The sequence below is a fragment of the Lepisma saccharinum genome, chromosome 24, assembly GCF_977018435.1.
Source record: "Lepisma saccharinum chromosome 24, izLepSacc3.1, whole genome shotgun sequence".
NCBI classification, from domain to species: Eukaryota; Metazoa; Arthropoda; class Insecta; order Zygentoma; family Lepismatidae; genus Lepisma; species Lepisma saccharinum.
In genome coordinates, this window is record NC_139252.1 from 48,685,749 (window position 1) to 48,713,395 (window position 27,647).

A 27,647-nucleotide genomic window follows, 5' to 3' on the forward strand; every position below is an offset into this window, starting at 1 on the left:
CTTTAGATTTAAAAAATTAGGTGAATAATCGATTCAAAATCTACAGGCATATGTCAACAATTTTATAAAATTAAAATAATAATAATAATAATTACTGATTAAAATGGTACTCCCTCTGTCCCATAATTATTGTCCGGTACACCTTTGTTTGTTGTCTCATAATAATTGCCCGATATTCAAACTGTGACATTGGTGTATACAGAAGAACATGAAACAAGGGAATGAGTCATACAACTTTACTACTCAAGGATCAGTACAAATTGTGCTTTCCATCTGCCTCTTCGTCTGTCATTTCTGTACTACCATTTTGGCATACCGGACTATAATTATGGGACAGAGGGGGTATTTAATATCACTCACTCACCTTTTACCTGGAGCTGAATTCACTTATGGCTTCAGAATAGTTCAGAGTCGAGTTGATGTTCTCTGTGGATAATATAGAGTCCTGACAAAAATTCTTGTGAAATTCGGAGGTAGGTTTTAATCTGGAAAACCTTCTATCATTTATCTACCTTCAGTGTTCACTGTTGGTAGTACAAGAGTAAACGCTCACCTTCGAGTTTCATTAAAACACAACATGGACAAATATTACGGATTTGATACTACAGAAAAATTCTTTCATAAAAAGCGTTGCTTCCAAAATCAGGTAACTATCGCCCAGTTTAATGTAAAGTTTAACTAGAATTTAAATTCGGACAAAATCATAATGCTGTTGATTTATTGCCTACAGTTCTTAATTTTTTTTCTTTTTTACAAGTTCCATGGTACGTAAACCCGTGGCAGTGGCCCACTTTGCTCAAGTCTGGCATGACATCCCACTTTATAGTCTTCATTAGCCTATCTCAACTGCCATGATGTCAGAGCTTATTGGGTGGTTGATTCCCAGCTTCCTTCTGAAGGTTCTGGATTTGAATCCCACCAGTGAGTCCCTTCATCCCTTTCATGTGTTCATCATTCATCATAACTGTTGCAAATAGCCAAAAAGTGACCGACAAGTACTCTAAAATAGGGAAAAGTCCAATTAGTCAATCTATTTAGGAAAAGTGGACTGAAAAAAAAGTTTTACAATGAGACTTTGCTCATCAGCTCTCATACCAGTAGGTACATTTCCTTTTAAAGCTATTTTGTTTGTGCAACATAGTTTGCTTCCGAGCACATGCCAGGAGCTACTGGGAGCATACATGATCTGTTGTCAAAGTAAAGTAGATTGGGAAGTACCCCTTCAACAACTTCCGTTCTCATATCAAACTTCCCATTTTCTTGTTAAATTATTAAACAGTGTTTGTATAAAGTACTTTTCTTCACGCACACAAGATGGCATCAGCATGTTGAAAGGATGCAACATGTGTCATGGAAAGAAAACTCTGTATTAAAAGAATCCCTCTCGGGTAGTTTTCAGCCCAAAGTGACAAGCAACATGAGGTTCCTCCAATCATAAAAAAGCATTCACTGTCCATGTGTGACCAATAGACTGAGAGGACACAATAGACACTATCGAGAAAAGCCCAAGTGACACGCAAGCGACAAGCAACACATGAAAACCATGCCCCTTCAGTACAAAAGGTGTCTTTATTTCTGAAGGTTATTTTCCAAATGAATTTGTCACTTATTGCATCAGTCAAAAATCATCTTTAAGCAGCAAATTTCTTCACTTTTCACACTCAAGTGTAGCAGGCAATAATTTTTTTTAGTTTTGCTGCTTAGGTTAAGCTAGATAAGTTTCGTCTCTATATTTCTTCATTTTCCCTATCATATAGCAAAGAGTGGAGCTTGTACAGTCAACAGCAAAGATAATGATAGGCAAATTGTCCACTACTTTTTTTTCTACACCATGTGTTAGTTTTAAGGAATGAAACTAAGTTGATTCGAAGCAGGTATTGCCCTCTACTTATTGACATCTTTATTTCAATTCATTTTCATCAAACTATTTAATACAGACCGAATGAAAATGGTGGTGGACAATTCGCCTACTGTTTCTTTCACTGTTGGGTGTACAAAGGGTGTCAAGTCAGGCAACCCAAATTTTGAAATTTTATAACATGAAAATCACAATGCATATGTACACTAGGTTCTCTGCATTATAGAGCATCATCCATTCCGTTGAGATATTTTTTGATTCCTTAACATTATCAGTTTACTGCATACAGGGTATTCCATAAATTAATTAATAATTATTATTTTTTGTGGAAGGCTACTTTTGGATGAGAAAATATGTAAGAAACTATCAAAGGATCATAATTAGATGTATGTTACTTGATGCCATGTTAATCTGACACTTGCAACCAATATGGGTCATATGCAGCATTTGATGGATTTGAGAATGGCAATTATTTGGGTTAAGTGAAAAAAGTGCATATCATCTTACCTGGCAACACTAGCAGCTATTAAATTTTGTCAATTTTCAGATGAGGCTTAAAATTAAAAATAAAAACTGGTGTAAATATCTATTACAGTTTTTATGTCATAAGCAATCAAAGTGTGGGTTGTGTGATTTTTTAAACACGCTGCACTTAAACTTTTGTGTGAAAAGTAAGAAATTGACAATTACAGAATTTAGTATGATAGTCTGTTGAACTGTTCAATAGAAACATTTATAGAAGTCAGTTTACCATACACTATCAGGCAGTTATCAATGTGGTATTTGAAAAATTTTGGTAACTTCTTCTGAAGCAGGAATTATACAGTTGAGACTGCTTTATATGCAACTCAGTTCTGCGCTTTATACTTAAATTACTGTAGGTCTCAGCAAAATATAATGTTAAAACGTGTTAATTAAACCTTATTTGTATGTAATGCATTTATATGTAATTTGGTGTTATACGTACTAATTTTCATAAAATACAGTGGATTTGTACATAAAAGTCACAGAAAATATACATTTCTTGCACTAGTTACAAAAACACAAGGTGAGTTTCAAATACGAAACAGGACAGGTAGGCATGGCCACGGTCAGTCTCGAGTTGCGAGGAAACAAACCTAATTGTCTCATTTCTTTAAATCAGGGTCAAGTTCAAAATGAATCCTTCTCTTTAATATTTAAGTTCTACCTATGAAGGCCTACTGAATCATTATTTGAACAATGAACAATTAGTGAATTTTCTTACAGTGACAATATTATTATGTGATATTCCATGCTAACATTACAATTGAAAACGTGTTTAAGTGCAGTATGAAAAATTCTAGTTCACTAAAACTATAGTGTCTACTGTAGTACTTAATTCAGTTTCAAAGTGTTCACTAATAAAGTGGCAAATGTAATGCATTTAAGAATCAAACTTTTAGTTTCGTTAATTTATCACCTTATGACAGAAACAACTTGTGTTGTACTGTATCTTGTGCCACTTTTGGCTAATTTGCGAAGATGGGGATGATATGATGAAATTGATGAATGGACACTCACAAACTTCCATGCCCAGGCTGGGAATCAAACCCAGGACCCCTGGCATCGTAGCATTATGTGCTGACCACTCTGCCACAGGAGCCGGCTTGTTCCTCAAAATACATACGATTACAGTATTTTAATAATGATATGACATGGTATCCAAGTCTGACTTGTGGGTAATTCTCAGTTATATGTATCATTTTCCCTTCACCTTGACATACATATACCTCAAGTTCAACTGTATCTATAATACATCCAGTGACGTGCACTGAGGAGTAGCTAGTCTAGCAGAGATAGATCAATCAATCTCACATCTCGAATTATATTCAAATCACAATATTTATTGTCTTGTTAAAGCCACCACAGCTCATATGCAAGACCTTCTTTTCCACGCATTTCTCGTCCATCGGTGTTCTCCGCGGGCAAAGCTGGCTGGATACCCTAGCTCGCTCTTCTTCCGCCAGACCAGTTTCCAGGTAGAAACGGCCGGCCCAAGGAAAAGGAAGAATTCTACCTCTACCTCTCTTGTCCCCTCGCCCCCTGCTGCAAAGGTTGAAAGCCCAGACTTTCAGGTCCCCCAGTCTATCTCCTATAGAACAGATAGGGGATTGGTTTCTCATAATTTTTTTGTAAATCCTCTAAAGAACACAGGGTAAAATTTTCTGCAGTACTTATGTTCTCTGTATTTACAAAACCTTTTACACGTAGTACAATATGTGCGTATGTATAATATGGGATGTAGTTTTATTATTTATGAAATGGGAACGTGTTATGTGCAGACAATAATGTTATGCTTTCTTTCTTTTTTCTTTTTCAAATATGGAATATATAATGATTAAATTACAAATATGTGCTCAGGCTCTCTCTGACTCTCGTTTTAGTAGTGTGTTATTTAAATATACTACTCTTGGTCTCTGACAGTCATAAATACAGATGTATTTATTTGGGCAAGAGAACGCGTGTTCATATTGTTGTTGGTTTTGTTTATTTTACTTCGCTTTTCTGCCACATTTGGTTATCGCGAAAATGAGGATTGAGTGATAATATGATGAAATTAGTTAAGGAATCTCATATGAACAATCCAGGCCAGGTTTCGAACCCGTGATGAGTGCGCATTCTTGTCCTATGTGTTGCAGTGAATAATGAAATAATTTGGAATAAAAAATGTATCTCAGAACTCGAAAAGTCAAATGAATATCATTGAAGAAACTACAAAAAAGTATGTTGTGTTTCGTTACCTGTCACCAAATCAACCAAGCGTGGGGGAGTGGTTATCACAGCGTGCTACGACACCAGGATTTCCGGGTTCGAACCCCGACCCAGGCATGGGCGTTCCCTGTGCTCGTCCCTTCATCAATTTCATCGTATCCTCGCAATTAACCAAATGTGACAAAAAAGCGACGCTAAGTAACAAAAATGAAATCAAATCATTGATTGATTGCTCAATTTGGTTTATTCTACTTCACTTTTCCGCCACCTTTGGTACGACAAAATTGATGAAGGGACACACACAAAGAACACAAATGGCCAATCCGAGATTCGAACCCAGGATCTCTGGCTTAGAGTCAAATCAAATAGTTTTTTTTTTTTATTTTCGAATGTGGGTGGGGGTTACGTGTACTTTTTTCTAGTACTCATTCATAATTTTGCAATCTTTTCCTGCTATTGACATTCTTCTTTTATGTAGGAACACTGGCCCTAAAGGGAGGAGGGGTGTGACCCACACCAACCCCCCCCCCCCCCCTTGAGCACGCCACTGACTGCTACCCCAAGTGTCGACGTCACCGCACGTCACTGAATACATCCTCTCCTACAGGATTAAAATTTTCAACTGGAATGGTATAGTAACCACAGAGGGTTATACCTGCTCATCCCCCCTTCAAATACCACCTGTAAAGGATATCGTTAAGGTTAGGATTGTGACATTGAAGAAAAAGGCAAGTTATATCGATTTACAGCATTTAAGATTAAGTTTACGAAGACAAGAAAGTAAACAGCTACATGGCACATTGTAAAAAGACATACGAAACTAATCCATTGACTTCACAACCAACACACCAATTCCTCATGGAATTAGGCTGGCTTCACACCTTACGGGACTAACCCACCTTCACTACAGTACTCGTTTCAAACCATACAATACACTCATATACTTGTTGCAGCACTATGCATGTCTTTTCAATTCAGCACTAGGAAGTAATAATCAAACATCCCTCATTGCAGAAATAAACGCTAGGAGTTCAGAGTCCATGAGGGGTACAGTTGCATAACTCCCAGCGGAAATTCAGGATAGCAGCGACGCCGGCGGCCCGTCCGAAACTGAGGGGACTCCGGGTCCTGATGGCACTCCAGATACTGTAGCCACAGGCGGAGCATGTTGGCTAAGTTCTGCCTTGACTCGTCTGGCGATGTGACTCCTTGTGTGCTTCCGCAAGTGGTCCTTGCGGTAGAAGCCTTTGCCGCACTCTGTGCACACGTGTCGCTTCTCACCGGAGTGAATGACGAAGTGCAGCGTCAGTTGCTCCTTCCTCTTGAAGGCTTTCAGGCAGATTGTGCAGACGTATGGACGCTCTGGGTTGTGGCTTTGCTTGTGCCGCGTGAGGTGGTCTTTGCGCTTCAGGCCGGCACCGCAGATGTCGCAGATGAAGCGTCGCTCCAGCTTGTGGCCGACGAGATGCTGCTCGAGCAACTCCTTCTCTGGGTACGCCATGTGACACTCAGGACAGCAGTAGAGCGTGGAACCGTCAAGAGCCGTCGTGAGCCTTATCTCTCCTGGCTTTGGTCGTGGCTTCTTTTCCTTGTTCGGCTTCTTCTTTTTCTTCTTCTTTGGAGGTACTGAAGTTTCAGATTCTTTCTTTATGTTCTCTGCGGAGTATTTGAGAAAGTGATGTAGGCTGATAGGCAGTGTTGAGGCTGGTAAATGAGATAAGTAGTCAGCGACTGTCGAACCGGGTGCTGCTAGACTCTGCCATGTTGCCGGCATTGTAGCAGCATGTGTCATGGAACCGCTGTATTCAGCTTCACTGGAACCTGGTCTGTCGTCTTTGTCATCTTCACGCTTCACCACAACCTCCTTGGGTGTCACCTGAGTCGCTTTGTCTGCTTCCCCCATCGGAGGATTGTCCCTTGTCATGGCTACTGCATTCTCTCTCGCCATAGCTGCCGCATTCTCCCTTGCCATGGCTGCAGCATTCTCTCTCGCCATCACCGCTGCATTTTCCCTGGCTATCGCAGCTGCATTTTCCCTGGCAATCGCAGCTGCGTTCTCTCTTGCCATAGCTGCCACGTTCTCACGTGCCATCGCTGCTGCATTCTCCCGCATCATGGCAGCGCAGAGGTCTTGCGGTTGCATATCAGAACCGGGATACGGTCTCTTCTCCTGAGGTCTACCTTGTGAAGACACACCTTGACCTTGCTGAACAGGAGAAGGAGACGACACTGGGGGTCTCGAGGGGCCGGGGCCCGAGTTAGGGGTAGGAGGCTGTTGAACAGTACCTGCTTGACTATATGGCACAGCAACGCCAGCCGCACCACCGGCGTGGGTAAAGTGGTGGACTGGCAAGTCACTTCTTCCAGAGAGCGGACCGGTATGGTATTTCGAGTTTGGATTCATCATGGGTAGCGATTGAGTAGTTGTTGGGTGATTACCTGTGTCACCAGGACGTGTATATTTACCCATATTCACTGGCATACCTATGGGGTGCTGGTTGCCAAAGTGTGCTGGTGGGCTTCCATGGTCTGGGCGAAGGTAACGTGAGCCATCTCCCCCACTTACAACTACAGCTCCTGATGTCACTGCCTGCGGTGGGAGGCCTCCCGGGCCTTCATGAGTGAACTTGGCTGCAAACTGGTGGATGGAAGGAATGGAGGCCGGAAAGTGGCCTCCAAATGGAGAAAAATTCATGATTCACCGGGAGCCTCTCCGACAGCACCTGGAACCACAAAAACAATAGGGTTCAATTTATTCATACTTCTTACCAATTGAAAAGTTTATTACCAGGGGTAGAAAAATAGAGGGTACCTGAAAATGTTTACCTGGAGCCTACATTTTGAAATTCAGTTACTATATACATTAATATTTCTTGTTCACTTATGGAAATTGCCATTACCTTTTTTAAAAATAACGAGTACAGTATGCACAGTATCGCGTGCATCATTAAAATTAACATGCAGTGTTCCTGGCCAACTTTTAAAATGTGTGGTGATATGGTAGAGTCTGCCATATATTAGAAGAATGTGTAGTATAGTTATTCATGCTGTTACTGATAGATCCTTCCTTGGGAAGGTGCACTGGTGCAAGAATTATTTACTTTTAATCCAATCTACTATTAATAAAAAAATTAAATGTTTTAAGATCATCAAAATATGTAGCTTTATATTACTTGGATTTCTTACACAGTATTCGCAAAAGAAAGGCTGGCTCCTAAGAATAAGGGGCTGATATCTGAATTATTTGAAGTTTTCTCTACCCCTGATTATTACCATGGCTACAATATATGTCAATAAATTGTATTAAATTCACTAATTATCACCATTCTCTCTCCATCTCTGTCTCTTTTTATTTCACTATCAGTCAGTAGCTGATTGTCTGACCAAGCTCTAACAATGACATAGTCTTAATAACAGTATGGTAATTGCTCACGAAAGGAAGACAGGACTCAAAATTTTCAATTACATATTGCCTGGCTGTGGAATGATGATTGCCCAAGCTACCATTCAATCCGTGGACTGCAGAATTGAGCAAGTTCAACCTGATGAAGAAGAGTGGAGAGGAGGAAAGAGAATGAGTGCCACTTGCTGTGGAAAAAAAGTTAACATTAATTTAAAAACAACTCCTCATAACTCGACGACTAGCAAAACACAAGTGGTTCAGTTTCTCCGTCAAATAAGCTCAAGTTACATACAAGGGGCAAGGAGGAATCACACATATAAAGGAATGAAACCCCAATAGATCTATTTCTGACACTCCTAGGAGCTGTGGGCTTCTCCCATGGCATAGTGGTTCGTACCCAATTTAAACTGTAGGTCCAGTCCTGATTAGACTTTCTGTGCATAAAGAGGACTTACAACAACAAATTCAATCCTAGGAGTTGGAGCATTAAAAATAATAGAAACCTTCAACAAAGCCTCAGAAAGAAATGAACGATTGCTGACACAGCAAGAAAAATGAACAGTATTGGATGGTCTGATAAGGTGAGATCTGACCTCACATCAACAGAATTTTAAAAATGGGCAGAAACAGACATACGTAGGCTGCTGGTGAAGATGAATGTATTTTTGTATTCTTCTGATCTACCAGATGTGGAAACCACAGGAATATATAATATAAGTTGTTCATGTTCAAAAGATTATGTGGGACAAACAGCAAGGAAAATGGCAATAAGATGGCACGAACATGATTTGGACATTATAAATCTAAACCCAAGAACAGGTTTGTCAACTCATATCATCGAAGAGAAGCATTTGATTAAAAAGAGAAGGGTTTTAAAAAGATTAACGGGAAACACAGAGTTGAATGTCTGGGAAGCTTCGTTCATTGCAGAAGAACACTGGAATAAATTAAATAATGAAAATGGTAACATAGATCCAGTATGGAGTTTTCTTTTTCACAAATGGAGTAAGCCACCATCTTTAAAATTTAATGTAACAGAAAACATCAAGAGACTTTGTGAAAACAATGATGAATTTGAATTACCTGATGATATTTGGGATTCATAATTTAAAAAAAAAAAAAATCTGAAATAAAAATAAAACATACTGCTTTTTTCACAGTTAAGTTGCTATATTACAACAATGTAACATTGACAACATCCATAATATAACGGATTCTTTTTGTTTAAAAAATTACTAACCATTGTTATAACTATCTTTAGTCAAAATGAAAATAAATGTCTGATGAAAGGAGCGTGTGTTCTCCTGAAAAGCAAAGAAAAACTGTTTTCTTATGCTTGTAATAACCGTAAACTACAGGAAAATAATTCTGATTTTATGTTGACTCTTTGTCACAATGGGCTAATTACAATACTGGGGATGAATATATGAAATTAATGAAGGGTCTGTCACAAAGAAACACCCATACCACGCTAAAACTGAAACCTTTAATGGTAGCTACTGAGCCACATAATAATCTACCACATAGTCTTGCATGATAAAATGGTTGACAATTATTAGAGCATTTCTTTCCTAGATCACAGATCTTAACCACGAAAATAATAAAGCTCCATCTATCCTTAAATTGTTTTTACTTTACTTGTATGCCAATATTTTTTTCAGTTGAAATAGATCAAATTTCTTGCCAAGCATTTTAACAAGACTCCTTTTCCTTTGGTCATACCAGGTAACAAAAAAATCTGATATTAATAATTTATCTCCAAGAGAATTTTTTAATGGTTCTTAGTAAATATTTGAGTCCAGCACATTAAAGAATTGTTTCAGATTTGACAAATGAATGAAAGATATAATCAATAATAGTGAGTCCTATATTTCCTTTTCCAAATATTTAATGCTTGTTTTGACAAACCAGCTTTCTGATTCTCCCTCCACTGTCACATTCTTCCCTGCTTAGCAGATGTAATCAACAACTTATCCTGTGGTTCATGCTTGTCTTAGTTTTCTGGGGAAGTCTTTAAATTACTCTCTAAAGTGAAAAAAATATAACTGAAAACTTATCATTGTAAAATGTTAAATTTCAATGGGTTGGCAACAACATTTCAGTAAGTTAACAAGAATACTTGATAAATTAGGAATATGCCTAACCACCTATCCCATCATCTCTTATCCAGGAGAAAATGTCTCACCTTTACATGCTAGAAAATAACATAAGTAGTGATTTTCTCACAAAGTAGAAAAAAATAACAAATCCACAATATGTTGCTTCATAGGTTCAGATAAAATGCGTTACTAAACACAATCTCCATGCTTATGCATCCATAATAACACTGTAATTTATTTATTTATTTCATGTTTGATCTGTCTGTTCATGAAAGGATTTATACGCTTGAATACAACGAGTCACTTTTCTGCCACTTTAGGCTAATTGTGACAATGAGGATGAGTGATGACAGTTTAATGTACTGGACTCAACAGAGACACTCACAAAGAACAGCCATACTCAGGCCAGGATTCAAACCCGGGACCCTTGGCATTGTAACCACTCTTGCACAGAAGTAGGCAATATTTCATATGAACAGATATGCTTTGCACTACATCATGCCTTTTTTGCAAAATAGTTAAGTGATTATTTGAATAGAAGGTTATTTGAAGTTGTTTTTAAAAAATACTTTTCGTGGCTCATGACTAGGGCAATACTCGTACAACCTAAAATGTACATATATTTATTTATTGAGAAAATTTCAGATACAGCACGTAGCCATTTTACACTGAAATCATTAAAACAATGAAAAGAACAAAAATAAAAAATAACACAAAGGATTAATATAAATAAGTCAAGATAGCAAAATTAAATATTATTTAGAAACATATGTTCTGATGGTTGACCGAAAGGCGTACTCTGTGGAAAATACATCAGCACTTGATGGGAGGTCGTTATATTAGGTGGGAACTCTGTGGAAGAGCGATCTCATTTGAATTTTCAGTCTAAGCTTTTCTGTGTAAAATAGATTTGTGTTGCGAGTTGTGCGCATAGGCCCTCGAAAGTGGAATTCCTGGAGGAGCATCTTGCAATGGATTTTGCCGTTGACAATTTTGTACAGATACCTGAAATCATTCAGTAAACGGCGCTGATAGGGAGTCTGTAAGTGCAGATAGGACAGGAGATGTGGTGTTGAAAAATTGTGTAATGAGGGAAACCTGTAACGAACTATAACCAGGAAAAAGTGGAGAACAGAATCTATTCTAGAGCTGAGTGGGACATGCCATGGACCAGACTGGAGAGCAGTATTCTATTACTGGGGAAATGAATGACTTGAAGTCAGTGGCGTGTATACAAGGTAAGCTACCGAAGCACTGCTTCGGTATGCAATTCGAATTTTGCATAATTCCCAGGATACTTAGACTCCCCGAAAGTGTTGAGAGGCATTCTTGCAGAGCCCTTAAAAGACTAAAATGCGGCAAAGCAGTGGTGTGCAATGTTTTTATCAAGGCAAGCCTGCCCCTTGATGTAGTATTGCTTATTTAAAAATTATGTATTCAGTGCTCCTGCTACCTAAATGGTCACCGCATGCTACTGCTTGAAGTATAAGGTGAGGGCTGAGATATCACTAATTTCGGTGAAACAATACAGTAAACCTAAGAGACGCATTGCTTTTTTTTGTGGTGCCTGTAATATGTTCTTCAAATGTGATTTTTGGTTGAAAACAATGCATAGGTCTTTGTGAGAGGATACTGCTTTGATGTTACTGCCAAAGATGTACTAAGATGACTTTATAACAGGTTCTTTTTGAGAGAGATGGTGAGAGTAGTACATTTTTCAGGATTTAATGTAAGTTTCCATGTCAGGTACCATGAAATACATGTTATGTCATTCTGGAGAAGATGAGTATCGGAAGTGGAGATTTCTCCAAAAATTTTACAGTCATCTGCGAAAGAAGGTAATTATAAGGTAAAACAAAAAATATCCTAACAATAATAATAATTTCAAATACAAAATTACGTTTTTTCATGTAGTTTTCTTCAAAGAGTAAACTATTTACATAAGAATTGAAAACTGTTGAGAAAGAAGTGAAATTTGAAAGTAAGTTGACCTTTATTTTCTTAAAAGTATCAGTACTAAATGCTGGAATATTAGGGTAGCAGCAGTTTCCTTGTCCCATAATTAGCCAACCTTCATGGCAAAGTAGATAGCATGGGTGGTTCGCATCCCAGCATAGACAAGGGTGTTCTCTGCAAGTGTCCATCAATTTTATCATATCACTCTTCCTCATCTTTGTGATTGGCCAAAAGTGGCAGAAAAGTGAAGTAAAATAAACCAAATCAATCATCCTGTAATTGCTCTTACAGAAGTTTTCACACTCCACAAGTCAACTCTTGCCTTGATTCGTCACACAGTTCTCCCATACAGCATACTTAAAATGTTATACCTTTCAGACAGAAAAAAATAATTGCAAATGGGAACCACAAATCTGTGCCAAATGCTATTTTTTAAGGGCTCACAGTGTAGAATTAGTGCTTTAACAAGCACATGAGAAAAATTATTTGTCTTTCATGTCCTGAAAAAAAAATTGTGTGGGTGAGAGAGGGTGAGGCTAAGACTGTGTGTTTGTTAGTGAGAGTTGAATTTCAGCTGACAGAACAAAAACATACTAAAAAAGATGCTCTGGACTCTCCTCAGCATAGAAAACATAAATTTTGTGTAATGTCGTGGCTCCAACTTACAGTTTTATTTGTGGTAAATGAAAAGTTCCTTATTGAATGCTATTAAATGAAGGGTTCAAGTGTAAAACATGGAAAGTGAAATTTTGGTCATTTTAAGTTACAAAGTAAAATGTGCCATCCTTAAATTTTCGAGTGAAACTGCCATGTCATACAATTTGCATTGGACTCAGTGAAGCCTTCTGAAATTGGTAAACACAACACAAAAACAATTTATCTACAGTATTGCTTGTAATAACCTTTTTTCTTAATGAACTCAGAAATGACCAAAATGTCACCATGTTTTACACCCGAGCCCTTCAAATGATGTTTTATTCCACAATACTAATCAAAATGCCTTAAAATGTCCATATTTGAATTTAATAAACATCTACATGGGATGTAAATCCTCTTATTACTTTCTTTGAGAAATTTTAAATTTTTGAAATGTTTAAAATTTATTTTATAAATGCATATGCATCACATGTATTTCCTACAAACTTCCATGCTTTTTATGTATCTCACTGAAGACTGATTACTTACATAAATTTAATATTTTATCATGTTAAAATTAATTGTATTTTGTAGTTATTACTTTCCTATCGAGTTGCATTCCTCTGAATAGAAATCAACATTTAAAGTCCACTTTGTGCACAGTAAGGCTAATCGGGACTGGACCTACAGTTTAAAGTGGGATCCGAACCACTATGTGCCTCCACCGGGTATCGAACCGAGAGGACAAATGTGATCAACCGAGATGCATGCCTTACAGTCAATGCAGCCCTTCTAAACCTAGGCCTCTGTCACCAAGTAACACTGAATAAATTACAAAGAAATTACTGGAAGTATCTTTTGTCAAGAGATTAAATTTTAAGCATTTTGCATAAATCCTGGAAAACTTCATCTGTGTGTAACTTGTCAAAAATCAGTTCTTGAAGAAATATTTTTAGTAAACAATCAGTGTAATAAAACACTGAAAATGCTGACCAAGGCAAAATTTATTGTAAAATAAGACACTTTGAACGTAACATTTCAACCCCCTAACAGGGTCTTATTCGGACAAAGATTCACAATACATTGAAATAAAGATGCAATCATAATCTTATTGGAGGAATTGACAAGGGGTTGGTGTGAGTCTCTCACCAGGTAAATGTCAGAAGACTCCACACTCAGGAATTCCCGATAGAAAATGTCTCAGATATGGACTGGTACCTTCATGTGTGCTGTGTATAGACCCTCTACTGCGAGTGTATATATAAGATGGTTGGATCTTTATTTAAATTTATTGTGAAAATTTGTCTGAAGAAGATCCTGTTGGAGAATGGAAACATTATGTTTATAGTGTCTTATTTTGCAATAAATTTTGCCTTATTCAGCATTTTGAGTGTGATATTGTGAAGGTTTTTTCCTATGTAGAATATACTAATCCCAAAATAAGACTTTTGGACATAAAATCTTAACTATTCAAAAAGAATTATTCAACTTTTTATGCAAACAAACAAACAAACAAACACACACACACACATAGTTGAGACATAAGAGAAATGTTCAAAAATCACATGATTCATATTTGGTTTATGTCAATCTTCTCAATCCATCTCTATGTCTAATTGTGATTGCACTTATATGTGTGTGTTCTACACTCAAACATGCACAAAATACTTACAAGATTGTCTGCAGGAGGGTTGCTATCAACCAACCATGGGAGTTACTACACTAACATCTCCTCCTCTGAAACAAAAGAATCATTACATTAGTTATATTTTGGGATGTAGTCTCTGGGACATAGAAGAAATAAACAAAACACTATGACACTATCAGCATAAAAATATGCCATGCCACATGTTATCAGCAACATTACTTAAGGGCCATTTACATCAAAGTGACAAGTGACACATGTTACTTGAGAACAAACCAATCACAACCAAATGTCACACTGCAGCACTGTAACATGCTCCACAAGCCTACATTCAATTGGTAGGGCATTCAAGTGACACACGATACATGTTGTTAGTTGCACTGTGTGTACAATCTCCCAAAAATGACTAAAAATCACAAGCACATATGTTATTTATTACACTAAAATTTTTAACACTCCTGGACTTTGAAAGATGACTGGTCACAATATCAATAGTAACAACATTTTTTGTATTATTTTAAACTTCTAACATTTTGTTAGTTATCATTTCAACGTAAGCCAGTCGAAGCATGATGGAGATCACACATCTGCTATGAACAAGGCTCAGAACATGTGGGCCCTACCATCATACTCCCCTATGATCCATCATAGCATGGTGAAATTCTCTTTTTTCTCATCTGAGTTCAAATATATTGATGTAAAATTAAGTAATATTTGTGATTTTTAGTTTTGCATTGTCAATATCAAAAGAACACCATCCCTAAGAATGTCTGGCCAAATATGCAGATATTGTAAACATTACTTAACAAATAAATACATTATATAAATTTACATCCTACTTAACACCACATCTGATTTTTGTCCTCTCTTCAAAACTGATATTTTTTAGATCTTTGACATCGCTTTTAATTTATTCCACATCCAGATAACTAATTTAATGAACTGTTAATTTTCTACAGCAGCCAAAACTGCATGTTTGAAAATTTCAGAAAATATTAATTCATGATAAATTATGCAAGTGACCACATTCATAAGTTGCCACTGTTGATAGCATTTTTTCACATGGAAACAATGCTGTATTCAGGAGAAAGATAGAGTGTGGAAATAATGAGGCAACTATCATACTCACAAAAACATGTAGGAGTGGCACAACAATCAGAATATTCTTTAACACAGAAAATACAAAAGAAGTGGAAAGCACCAAAAGCTCATAATATAATCAAATAACTTTGTGGCACACACGAAATGTTTTATCAATGGTAGCATTTGTTCATGTCCCAGGCACCAATCATCTAAAGGTAGCTCGATGGGGAATTAATGAAAATATTAAGAGATGGAAAATCAATCTCTTCAAAAGATGCAATACATAATCAGTATGCTGGTTCAGCACATCCTTACAAGCATGCATATAATTTGATTCATGTAGAAAATTGTATGTGCATAATTATTTAAGCAGAATTTCACAATTGGAACCTAAACTTCGGTAACATTTCCGTATAGTGGAAACGGATTTCTTCATTTATACAGAATAAACTACTTATGGAAATCACTTTCTGTATCATCGTTGAAGTTCCTCAATGTGTTTTCTTTCGCCGTGTAATATTTTTTAGCGTGAAATCTTTTTCTTTTCTATAAAAACATCTCTCAGACATGCAATTCCTGTTGCTTCCATACGTCAAGGATGGTCCGTGTGTTTCATGACGTAAACCCCTGTCAATGTTTCCAAACATGACTCTTTGTTGAAAGATTTTTTTATTTTTCGAAAATTCAAACTATGCTTGCCTAACCTAACCTTAGCGGAAATTGTTTGTGGAGCTAACGCCAATGATTTGTGGGGTTAACGTCAATGCTTTGTGGGGCTAACGTCAATGATTCGTGGGGCTAACGTCAATTATTCGTGGGGCTAACGTCAATGATTCGTGGGGCTAACATCAATGGTTTGTGAGGCTAACAAGGTATTAGCATAATTTCAAATCCAGCCACGAAATTAGGTATTTTTCAGTGAAGAAGGTTGGAACCACTGCATACACACTCCAAATCGACAAAACACTGCCACAACGCGCGATGAACCAGTACGCTATCACCACATTGTGTGTTACAGAACCGGAAAAACAGTGAGTACTCGTAAATTTAAAAAATAGATATTTTCGTTAGAAATTCATTATTACACCTAAAGAAATGTTCCGCAATGTAGAAGTGTACGTTAGCAATGTAAAAAAGTGCAAAAGAAATTATTTCTAGGTGTTTCCACTATACGGAAGTAGTACCAAATTTATACTAAACTTTTTCTGTAATATATTTCAATATACTTCATATACAGTGCCAAACAGGAGTATTATACTCCAAAGGAGGTATAATAAACATTGTACACATTAACAAAAGAAAAAAATTATATATACCTGTATACCCATCATTTTTTATTCAGAAACCCTGTAACAACTGCATAGATTGAATCTGGTACTTTTTTAATGAAAGAAAATACCGAAAATACAACAGTTAATAGTGAGTGTCTACACTTTGACCAAACATAGAATTTCTACTAGAACTCGGGAAGGGATCTGGAAAGTAATGCCAATACTGTAATTGAAAAACTAACAAACCGTCCAAATCGTCTGGTAGTTTCTAATTTACCAGTCCTGTTAATACACAATAATATTTTTGTCTTTAGATTTGCTGCTGAACAATCAAGCAGGCAATAAACTAGCTCCGTGGTTTAGGTTTTTCTAATATGAAAACTAGACCCTACAAAGGTTCTAATAAAAATATCGTATCATTAAATACAAAAGCCTAGAGTTACTGAAAATAAAATCTGATGACAGCATATGTAAAATCATAAAACAGATACAGTCTATTATTTATACACAACATATATCTTTCATAAACTATAATACGCTCTTTGTTGCACAGATTGTAGTGTAATCCATATTTTCCCGCAGTTGTTAAACGCAGTTATGCTGCATTCTTACGAGATCTCTTTTTCTTATCTAATTACACCGAAGAAGTCGATTGCTACTCACGAAATACAAAATCAATTTCACTGACGCAGTGCAAATTTCGCAGTTTTCTCATTGATCAATCTTATCCAAAGCGCCGCCGATTTGCAATACGCGATTCCTTGGAGCACTCGGTTACTTTAATTACGGAACGGCTGTCCTTGCAGAAGCCCGGGTTCAATTCAAGGCCAACTCCAATCAATGTACCGGCTAAGTGCTTTTGTTTCGCCGCCAGTAGTCATACTTGCCCACTATCAAATAAATGAATTGGTGTGAAGTTTTTAATACATTATATTCCTTTGGGTATGTAATGTTTACGCTAGCGTAAACGAAGTAAGCTTGCATTTGTTTCATTATCGGTGTAGCGTCTGATTCGTATTTATTTTCGGATCGCTACCGCAGTAAATCGCATACACAAATTTCCCCTTTCAAAAATTCATGTATGAGAAGTTTGAAAATGCACCCTACTCGTCATTTTTGTATTGATTATAGCGCCACTATAGTTATCATAACACCCCCATCATCTGTCTTGCATGTTCGACAAGCGTCATTAGGAAGGGGATGTATCGAATGGTTCCCAAGATGGGTCCCAAACTGAGCCACTTTCAAATTACATAGACCCGCATCCATGATAAGGTGCCCTTTTCCCCCCTCCTTTCTGCCTCAACCACAAGCTATGTAACTGCAACATCTCGTAAAAACTGCATGCGCAACTTTGGAGTACTCACCATTGCAACGGTTATTTGCAGTTCTTCTTAATTTATCAAATATATGCTCTTTGACAGGAAACAAAAACACCTGCTGTGCTGAACGATGCTCAACTGTTTGCATCCATGCAATCCTCCCCTCTTCCGGTAAAGCCTTTTACTACATCGAAATGTTACTTGGCGCGAAAGCTTAGCAGACGCAAAGTAAACAGAAAACGCTCAAGATGTTTAGTTCTAAATTGCAAGTCTATACATATCACCAGTGCTCTTACATCGCCAGAGGCAAAGTATACTGTACATGTAATTCACGTCTTCATTGTTTTAAGTCACTAATCCTCCGACAAACTACCCACTACCCTTTAAAAAAATGCGACATGACGTGATGGAATAAAAGTAAACAAAACGCTTAAATTCTGCTTTCTTCTTTTTACTTCTTTTACAGTTTTAAATGGCAGTGCATATATGTTTCAAAATTTATATTTTAGAAAGTCTAATTTATGCAGCAAGAATGATGTGATGAGTTCCGTGAACTCAGAGCCAAAAGGCCAAGCTGGCTTGAAACGTAACCAACTGAATTTATTTTCATTTTTTTGTCTCTTATCCGCCTATTTGATCATTCACTTTTCTGCCACTCTTAGTTTATCGCGACGATGAGGATGAGTGATCACTCGCGTACACAGAAGGAAACTGATGGGACTACAGCTCCTTCCTAAATTTTGGGAAAATTACAATTCTCCAATGAAACCACTGAAGGACTCTGGGAAAAAAATAAAAGTGATAAATGCAACACCCCTTTAAAATGACCCAATTATTGCTTTTGTCTTTGGACAACTTTTAAATGGAAAGTTAAAAATGATAATTGCGAAATATATTTGTATTCCGACCCCACCCCCTAGAACGCAGATATGCAATATCCACCTAGCAATTCCACCCACCCACCCCACCCCTGCGTACGCCTGTCTTGAGTGATGAATGATGATTTGATAGAACTGATGAAGGGACACCCACAAAGAACTCCCATGCGGTCCAGCCTGAGACTCGAATCCTGGCTTTCGGTGTCAGGGGACGGCGTGAGAAGTGGGAGCGGGTGGGCTACCGCCCAGTCAAAAGTCTCTCTACCCACCCAAAGAAATTCATGAAAAAACACAATTTAGGGGGAAAAAATGCTTCGATTTCATGCATATTTCTCTTGTGAATACTGTCGATACTAGAAATGGTGTTCACAAATTATCCAGCTGCTTTTACAAAGTTGATAGTGACGTGTGCGGCCAGCGCATCGAGTCCCGTCACAGGTGTTTTCGGGCTTTCGAGACCGATGGCATGGGCGGAGTTTGAGCTTTTGCTTTGGGGGGCAAGACTCTGGGAGAAGCATATGATGTACCTGAGGGTTATTGAATATCCCCTAGCTTAAGGGGGCCAGAGACCTTCCCCCGGAAATTAAAAAACAACAACTTAAAAACACTGAGTTCTAGGCCTTTTAGATTTGAAAATGTTAAATTTCCTCGCTTAAGTAAACAAATATTAATTAGTATATTGGTTGTCAGTTTTAAAAGAAGCAGAACAGTACGATTATTGCACTTTGAATTTCTTTCATTTTTTTTATTGATACAATACTCGTATTACTTTTAAAATGTTACGGTACAATAGTAAGCTTCAGAAATTTTAGAAAAATTAAATTGAAAAGTTCTTTTGATACCTCAGCAGTAACTGTTGACTCAACACAAAGTCATTTTACGTTTTTCTTTCTTCAAACTGTACACATCAATCAAATCGTCTAAGACCCACTATTGCGGCGTAATTACCGCACATGCCATTATGCCAAACGTCAAGATTTGCTGTATGGCTTCATGACAAAAATGTAGTAACTGAACTTAATCATGTGTTATTTTTTTTAGTCTTTTTTAAGTTGGGGGGCCAAGGTCACCCTGGCCCCTCCAGAACTCCGCCTATGACCGATGGTGTTGCAATAGTTGCGAAAATCTTATCAAACATCCTTATGCCTAACACCTAATTAAAGTAATTTTAGCTCTCTTTTCCACTTCTTTAATTTTAATTTTAGAAAGGTAAATATAATTATCCGTGTACTTAAAGATAAGAATGGTGATCCAACATTTCCGTGATTAGAATCAGTGCAATATCCAGGTCCGCCATCAGGGGTGTGCGACGAAATGGAAGATTCAACTGAGGACCACAAGTCTGCTGTGAAAAATCTCGGAACCGAGATAGCGCGTGACTGCAGACGGCGAGGCATGGCGCAGATGTTTGCATTTTCGTCCCCTCCAGTGATCAGAACGCTACATTTTAAAAGTAGCTTCGCTACAGCTACAACTACATTTACCAGAAAGTAGCTCGCTACGCTACTATTGCGAAAATAATTGTAATTCCAGCCAGTAGCGTACGCAGGATTTCATCAAGGGGGGTGTTATTTCTAAAACGTTTTCACATACCATTGTTTTATTATACTTTAATTAAATAATAATAATCACAATTAATTAATAATACTTATAATTAATTAATTAGCTGAATTAATACTAATAATACTACTAATACCACTATTAAGTAGTAGAGATCTACATAAATATAGTATTTATGAAAACAATGGAACGAAATTACTTTCTAGTCATTCGATTTTTATCAAATCCTGGGAGCATTTTTTTGTTTCTTTGTTACGAAATAATTGTCTGGTCAACGAGGTGAGACATTTCAAGGGCAAAGAAGATCCATAAATACAAGAAAATATATTAAAATAAGTTGAAATAATCAAAGTATGGAACTCAACCAAGGAGCTGCGGTGATCTGGTCGGTAGAGCGTCTGACAAGTGACAATCACGCGGGAGATCCGGATTCGATTCCCGAAATTGGTGGAATTTTTCCGGATTTTTTCCCACATAAATGTCCCCGATAATTCACATCCTGCGTACGCCAGTGTGTTGAACATTGTTACAACTGAGATACAAAACAACTTTTTTTCTCTTTTAAATCATAGTTACCCTAACCTAACCTCATAAACTCGTGTTTATTTTCAAGGCATCACTCTGAAAGACACATGTGTTTGGAATGCTCTGCTTTTCTCCATGCTGCATGGAAATAATAATTCATTTTTTTATTATTATTATTATTAGTAGTAGTAGTAGTAGTAGTAGTAGTATTAGTAGTAGTAGAAATAGTAATAGTAATATTATTGTCCCAGATGTTTGACTGTGAAAAATTGGCCATTTAATTTTTTTCCACAAGCTCAAGGGGGGGTTTAAACCCCGTAACACCCCCTTGCGTACGCCACTGATTCCAGCCACTCTATCGTTCTTGTAGCAATAATTTCTTGCTGGTGAGACCCTTGACAATGATCAATGCTGTTAACGATAGCCATTTATTGTTGGCACTATTTCTTTGTCAGTGCAGTGGAAAATCCATTGCTCGTTTTTGCACTGCAAGTTGGGTTTTACACAGCAATTAACGACATTTTGGTGTCTCTTACACCATGGATATCCACAGGATTTGTTCCGGCGGTGACGTAAACAAGGCACTTTTTTCCAGCAGTGCAGCAAATGAGGCATGTCCCCCCCCCCCAAAAAAAATAGCGATGCAGCTAAGAAAAACGTAGCTGTTAACTGGAATATATTCATATATGTCAGTTAGTTATCTGGATATCTGAATTATGCAGATACTAATGAAATAAATTACGCAGATATATATATAATCTACAATATCAAGATATTTATAATCTAAATAATCTGTATCCATGTAATAGACAGTCTTTATGAACCTCCTGCAAAATTAAGGGTTATTGTCGATATTTTCTGACGCTGTTGCCACATTCAAAATTCACCTCAAAATGCTGAGAAAAATGTAGCTGTAGCGAAATTTTCGCTACAACTACAAGGATTTTGTAGCTTCGCTACCGCTACAACCACAATTTTCAAAATGTAGCGTCGCTACAGTTAGCTACAGTAGCAACGCTACAAGTAGCACGCTACTTCTGACCACTGATTTTTACACACATATCTTTAGCATGCAGACATATTTATATTACACAACGAGTACTAGTGTTACAAGAGTTGTTCAAAGTGATGGCCAACTGCATTCACACATTCCCGGCTTTTTTTGATACACACACAGTGGGGTGCCTAGAATTTGCGAAAGGGAGGGGTTATGTGTACTTTTTCTTTTAATAGTCGGTCCTCATTTTGCAATTTTTTGCCTTTAACGTTCTTCTTTCAGGAATACTAGGCCAAAAGGGGGGGGGGGTTATGACCCCCACCAACCCACCATTGGGCACGCCACTGTACACACACTGGCGTATCCAGAATTTTACTCGTATTTCGGAGATGGTTGGAATTGCAAACGTGGATATTGATAGAGATACTCGATAAAATATTTCATAATTATTCTTAACAACATAAAAAGAAAAAGACCCCCAAATAAAAATTAAATAATAACGTATGATAGGGAAAAACAACCCAAACAAATAAAGATAAAAATAAACTAAAAACTCCACACCAACGCCGATATTCTTACCGCTTCTCGCCGATGCTTCAAAATTGTAATAATTAAAAATTATTATGTGTGTAAGTAACTATTTTCAATTATAATATGCATCAATTTATTAGAGCTTTGATTTTAAATATTCAAGAGATACATAAGAATATTCAAATACCAAATACCTCTTATGTATGCAATATTCGTGCAAAATTAATTAAAACTTGGAATTTCCAGGATAATTATACTCCGCGAAATTGCCGCGCAGCATTTTTGCGGACTCCGCAAAAGACCAAAATGTCGGAAAATTATGCCTGTATGTAAATACAGAGCGATCCATTGAAATGTAGACCGCCGCGTCAGTGTTCGAGCTATCGGCAAACGAGGCACTCGCGGCCGTGAAGCAAGCGCACAACAGTTTCCGTAATTATTTTAAAAAGTGATTTACTTACCACATTTATAAAAAGAGGTGTTCAAGCTAGTCAGTCGCCTTCGATGCGCACACATTTTTTAAACATCTATATTAAGACTAAGGTAAGCTGGCGAGAGGGGCTAGACCGGTCATTACGGAGGTCCTGAAAGTAGACAGGAGATTGTGAAGTGATAAGGGTCCTTGTTTTGTATTGTGTGGCATGTTTATTACTGTGGCGACTGTGAAGTGATAGGGTGCTTGTTACGTATTGTGTTTTTTCTAGTGTATTCAACCGCAAAGTGTGTTATGGCTCAGCAAATGTTTTCTACTGCACATCGTGTATTTATTTATGATTCATATGTATTAACTCAATCGGCCAGTGAACTTCAAAGGCGGTTTGAAACAAGATTCCCAGGTGTAAAAGTTCCATGTGGTAAAAAGAAAAAAAAACCTCTTTAAACTAGTTACGGAAACTTGCATGCCTGATTCACGGGCAGTCCAGCGACGACATACGGCCACGAGAGCCCCGTTTGCCGATAGCGCAAACACTGACGTGTCGGTCTACATTTGAATGGATCGCTCTGTATAATCCAAGCTATACTTTTCTAATACTTATACCACTGATATCTCCTTATGATTTTTAATCTTCATTTTAAAAATAGTTTAAATACAAGAACGGTAATCGGGGGGGGGGGGTCACGAATTCTTTACTGCTTTCATTTTTAAACTTTTATTTTCCAAAAATTTTGGGATAGGCTGTAGCTCTCAGCTCCCTTTGCATACGCCAATGTGTGTATATAAATAACGCTGTATTGAAGACGGATATAAACGGCGAAATTCACAGCCATTATTTGAGAATCTAAATGCAAAAGGAGCTTAGTAACAAAAGCAATTCTAGACAGTCAGTCTTAAAAAATCCATGTATTTTCTCTAATTTAGATATGGCTCACCAAGAAAAATATGTCATTAGTAAAATTTGTATATTTGTATCAAGAATATTGAAAGTAGATGGTATCCCTGCCTGTTGGTGCATCCACTGACAAACATCTTTATGGTAGTCTCTTGTGCAGATTCACTAATAGAGTTCAAGCTAACCATTTAATGTGGATAGTTCATGTCAGAATCGAGCCTGGCACCCTTCATTCTAAGGTAAACGTGTTAGCCACTACGCTTAGGGGAGCAGGGGCGGCGCCAGGGCGAAGTGGTGCTTTCACGCCCCTTAATTTTCTTCCGCACCCCCTACGTTCAACTGAAAACACTAACATTAATATGTAATACAGATATGCCATGTCGTCATATTGAGCGCCGAATGATAGGTACTGAAGCAAGACCGTTATTATCAGAGTTAGGATTTTTAGGTGCGCACCTTTTTTTCGTAGTGAAAGTGAGACCTCTCTGGAAGGACTCAGTGTGAGAAATGTTGCCTCAACGTGAGAATGGAGCTAATTTTCCAGCACCTTTTTTCCCCTTTTTTGATAACCTTTCCCCTTCCCTCCTTTTTCTGGGACATTTATCTATTTTCCCCCTTTTTCGCGTTCTTAATCGCTTTTCCTCCCCTTTTTGTGTCCTTTTACTGGTGTTGTTAAATATATTTCCTCAGCAAATCATTGAATTTTTATTTTCTTTTTTCGCGACACTTTTCTCTTTATGTTTTCACATTGTTAACTGAAATTGAATGTATTTAAACTGTGCTTGATTGTTGCCTATTTGAAATCAACAATGGAAAGACCGCTATTGATATGCACCCGATCGCCGTTATTTTTTTTAAGATAGAAGGAAGAAGGAAACCAGGGGGTACTCGTTCGGCGGCGCAGATCGTATGCGCAGTTGTCCGTGGATGCATGACGTCATCATCGAAACACTCGGCAGGGAAAAGGCTGGTTCCTTATGCAAATATTGAGAAATTTGACAACGAATATCTTCTAAAATATAGTAGCAAGGGAAAAGTTACAACTCTTACTGTTAAGATTCATCCTTTCTAATAAAATTTATCACAAAGTTGATTCAAATGTGTAAACTGGTTTTCAAGAAATCGTGTTACGAAGGAACCCCTGTTTTGTTCTCTCCAGGCTTCCAATGTAAGGGAGTTTTAACTCAGGCTGTGTCCAAAAGGTACAAAGTACATACTTGAAGTACAGTCTTGACGGAAGTGACGTCACCTAGTGCAGTTCGAAAGCGCCAAGCAAACGAGTGTACAAGACCAGAGGACGCAGCACACGAGCGGTGCACACTTGCGATCTGTGCTTGCTTTTCATTTGTTAAAAAAATGGACGTCTGAAGTCAATCAGCTGGTAGTTGTAGTTCTTCCATTGTGTGGAAATGTAAGTAAACAAGTTTTTAAAATACTATGTAATTTTATTTATTGGTTTTATTCATATATGCGTGGTTTCTTTCTTCTATAGTGAGAAGGTGTTTAAAAGTGAGAAAACAATTTCTTTTCCCGCGATCGTAAACCATGTTGCGGAATGCGTGAAAATTAATTTGAAAGAGCAAATTTATTTTATATTTCTATAATTAATAACGTGCTGTGTTATATAAACTGCACGCCGAGTCATGTGTGTGTTGTTCACGGAAAACAAGAGTGGCACATGCAGTCGATGTTTGATAATTTTAGTTTCGAAGCAACTTTTGTTGCATTCCTCACTTGTGTTGGCGCTGCAGTCGAAGTGCAGTTCGAAAGCTTTCCGCTTCCAGGCTTCAAGACCGCACTGCGAGTATGCTCTCGAAGTATGCTCGCTTCAAGTATGGTCTTGCAGCTTTCGGACACAGCCTTAAGCGCGTTGGATTTCTATTTGCTCTATGTTTTGAAATCATGCCTAAATGCTATGGAAAGCTGTGAAAACTATTATCAGAAAACTAACAGAAGAAATCTAAAATATCACAGCTTGATTGATATAAAAAAAATGCGAGATTGCCCATTTTTGTGAAAGAGGCATTGTGCGAGATCTAAAAGCAGAACTTTATAATATTGTATGTAAATGTAAGGGTGTAATAAACGTGACTGCTTCCCAGGCACGTATCCAAGGGGGGTTAGGGGGCTCAAGCCCCCCCCGAAAGTTTACACTAGACACAATGAGATTTTTTTGTTTCTTGTCGTGTCAAATAAAATAATGTGACGTTAATTTAAGGAGAGAAATAATTATCGAGGAAAGACTGAGAATATTCTATAAACCTGTTATTGGTAACAGCTCGTATCCAAGGTGGGAATCAGGGGGCTGAAGCCCCCCTTCAGAAAATTTTCAGTTTACGCTAGATAAAATTAGGTTTTTGGCTTCTTGAATAATATGGTGATAATTTGAGAGATAATTATCTAGGATAGACGGAGAATGTTCTATAAGCCTGTTATTGTTAATAGCGCGTATCCAAGGTGGGGATCGTAACTCGTGGACTCCCCCCACCAGGAAAGTTTTCATTTTACACTAGATAAAATTAGGTTTTTGTCTTCTTGAATAATGTGACGATAATTTTAGGAGAGAAATACTTATCAAGGCAAGACGGAGAATGTTCTATAACCATGTTGTTGATAATATTGCACGTAAACTTTTCTTACGCTTTCGGTGTTGTCGTAGCGAACTTGAACACTATGTAGAAGAGACTTGTCAGCATTTGGAAGGTGTACAACAAAGGTAGCGCCGCAGATAGGGCGATTCGAATTCATTGTAATTTTTTAATCTCTGGAAAGCGCGAGAGGAAACGTTCTTGAAAAAGAGAAGGAGTCGAACTACTGGCAATATTTACGAATAGTTTTATCTGCGAAACGTTCTAGAATATAATGAGGATATTAATACGCGGCTTCAATTTCCCGGTTGATCTGTACAACAGAATAGGTGGAGACTTCAGAGGTAAGTGCGACAATTCATACAGTCGATTAGTGATCAGTCAGTGTCCATTGGTTGCTTTATAAGTTCTAGTGATTCGAAAATGAAATGGACTAAATACCGTAAAGTAACGAAGTCGACTACTAGTTCCAGTTCGGTCCCAAAGCTAAAGACATTGATGACAGCGGAACTTCGAGTAGTGCTACGAGTAGTTCGGGTCGAAAGACGAAGAGATCGAAGGTCTCTCTCTCTAAAGTGAATATTTCGGCAGTATCAAGCTGGGCATTGGAGCGATTTATTAAAAAAGAAATAAGCTGCACAGATCAACTGAAAATCAAAGTTTTGAGTGATGATTTGCTTGTGCCAGGACCAAATTTTGTGTATGCAGTCCGAGAACTTCATGGCATAAAAAATACTTTTGTTTAAGGCTACTGGGTTCGACACACACTCAACAGACAATTTTGGACACTTGCGAGTGCTTAGGCATGAATATGAACAATTTGGTGGGTTTCGGCTTTTATAAGAGCTGCAAACATGGGAGGACAAGACACATTAGTGGTGTTCAGGCTCGAATGAGAGAGAAATATTCGTGAACTGTCTGATTCCAGTTCCCTGCACACAGTTTGAATCTTGCGTTGTCGAGTGGATTGTGCATTCCGTGCATGTGTAACACCTTCGTAAAAACACTTCTGGTACATAGATGTTTTGATGCCTGATGAGAAGAAATGGACAAACATACATACTGAGATGGTTCCGGCACACAATATTAATGCATGGAAATAGAGGAGTTGCGTGGTAGAAAATGTCCCGATTTCACGTTCTGATTAAAATGACAGCCTTAAACAGTGGCGACGATTTAGGAGATAGTTGCTCTCCATTCTTTTGTCTCACACTATCACACTATGCCCTCT

The 27,647-nt window shown here is 37.7% G+C and overlaps 1 protein-coding gene across 2 annotated transcripts; it reads right to left on the bottom strand.

Moving 5' to 3' along the window:
• Positions 1-5,324: 5,324 nt before the first annotated feature.
• LOC145978274 (uncharacterized) lies at positions 5,325-18,159 on the bottom strand. Of its 2 annotated transcripts, none has more exons than XM_083110789.1 (3): positions 18,052-18,159; positions 14,358-14,422; positions 5,325-7,314 (listed from the first exon to the last, which is right to left on the bottom strand). In XM_083110789.1, the coding sequence occupies exon 3, from the start codon at positions 7,284-7,286 to the stop codon at positions 5,667-5,669; it is 1,620 nt and encodes a 539-aa protein (XP_082966915.1). In that variant the 5' UTR covers positions 7,287-7,314; positions 14,358-14,422; positions 18,052-18,159; the 3' UTR covers positions 5,325-5,666. The 2 variants fall into 2 exon arrangements, with proteins under 2 accessions (XP_082966915.1, XP_082966916.1); XM_083110790.1 differs by lacking the exon at positions 18,052-18,159 and adding an exon at positions 17,348-17,744.
• Between the last annotated feature and the right edge of the window lie 9,488 nt (positions 18,160-27,647).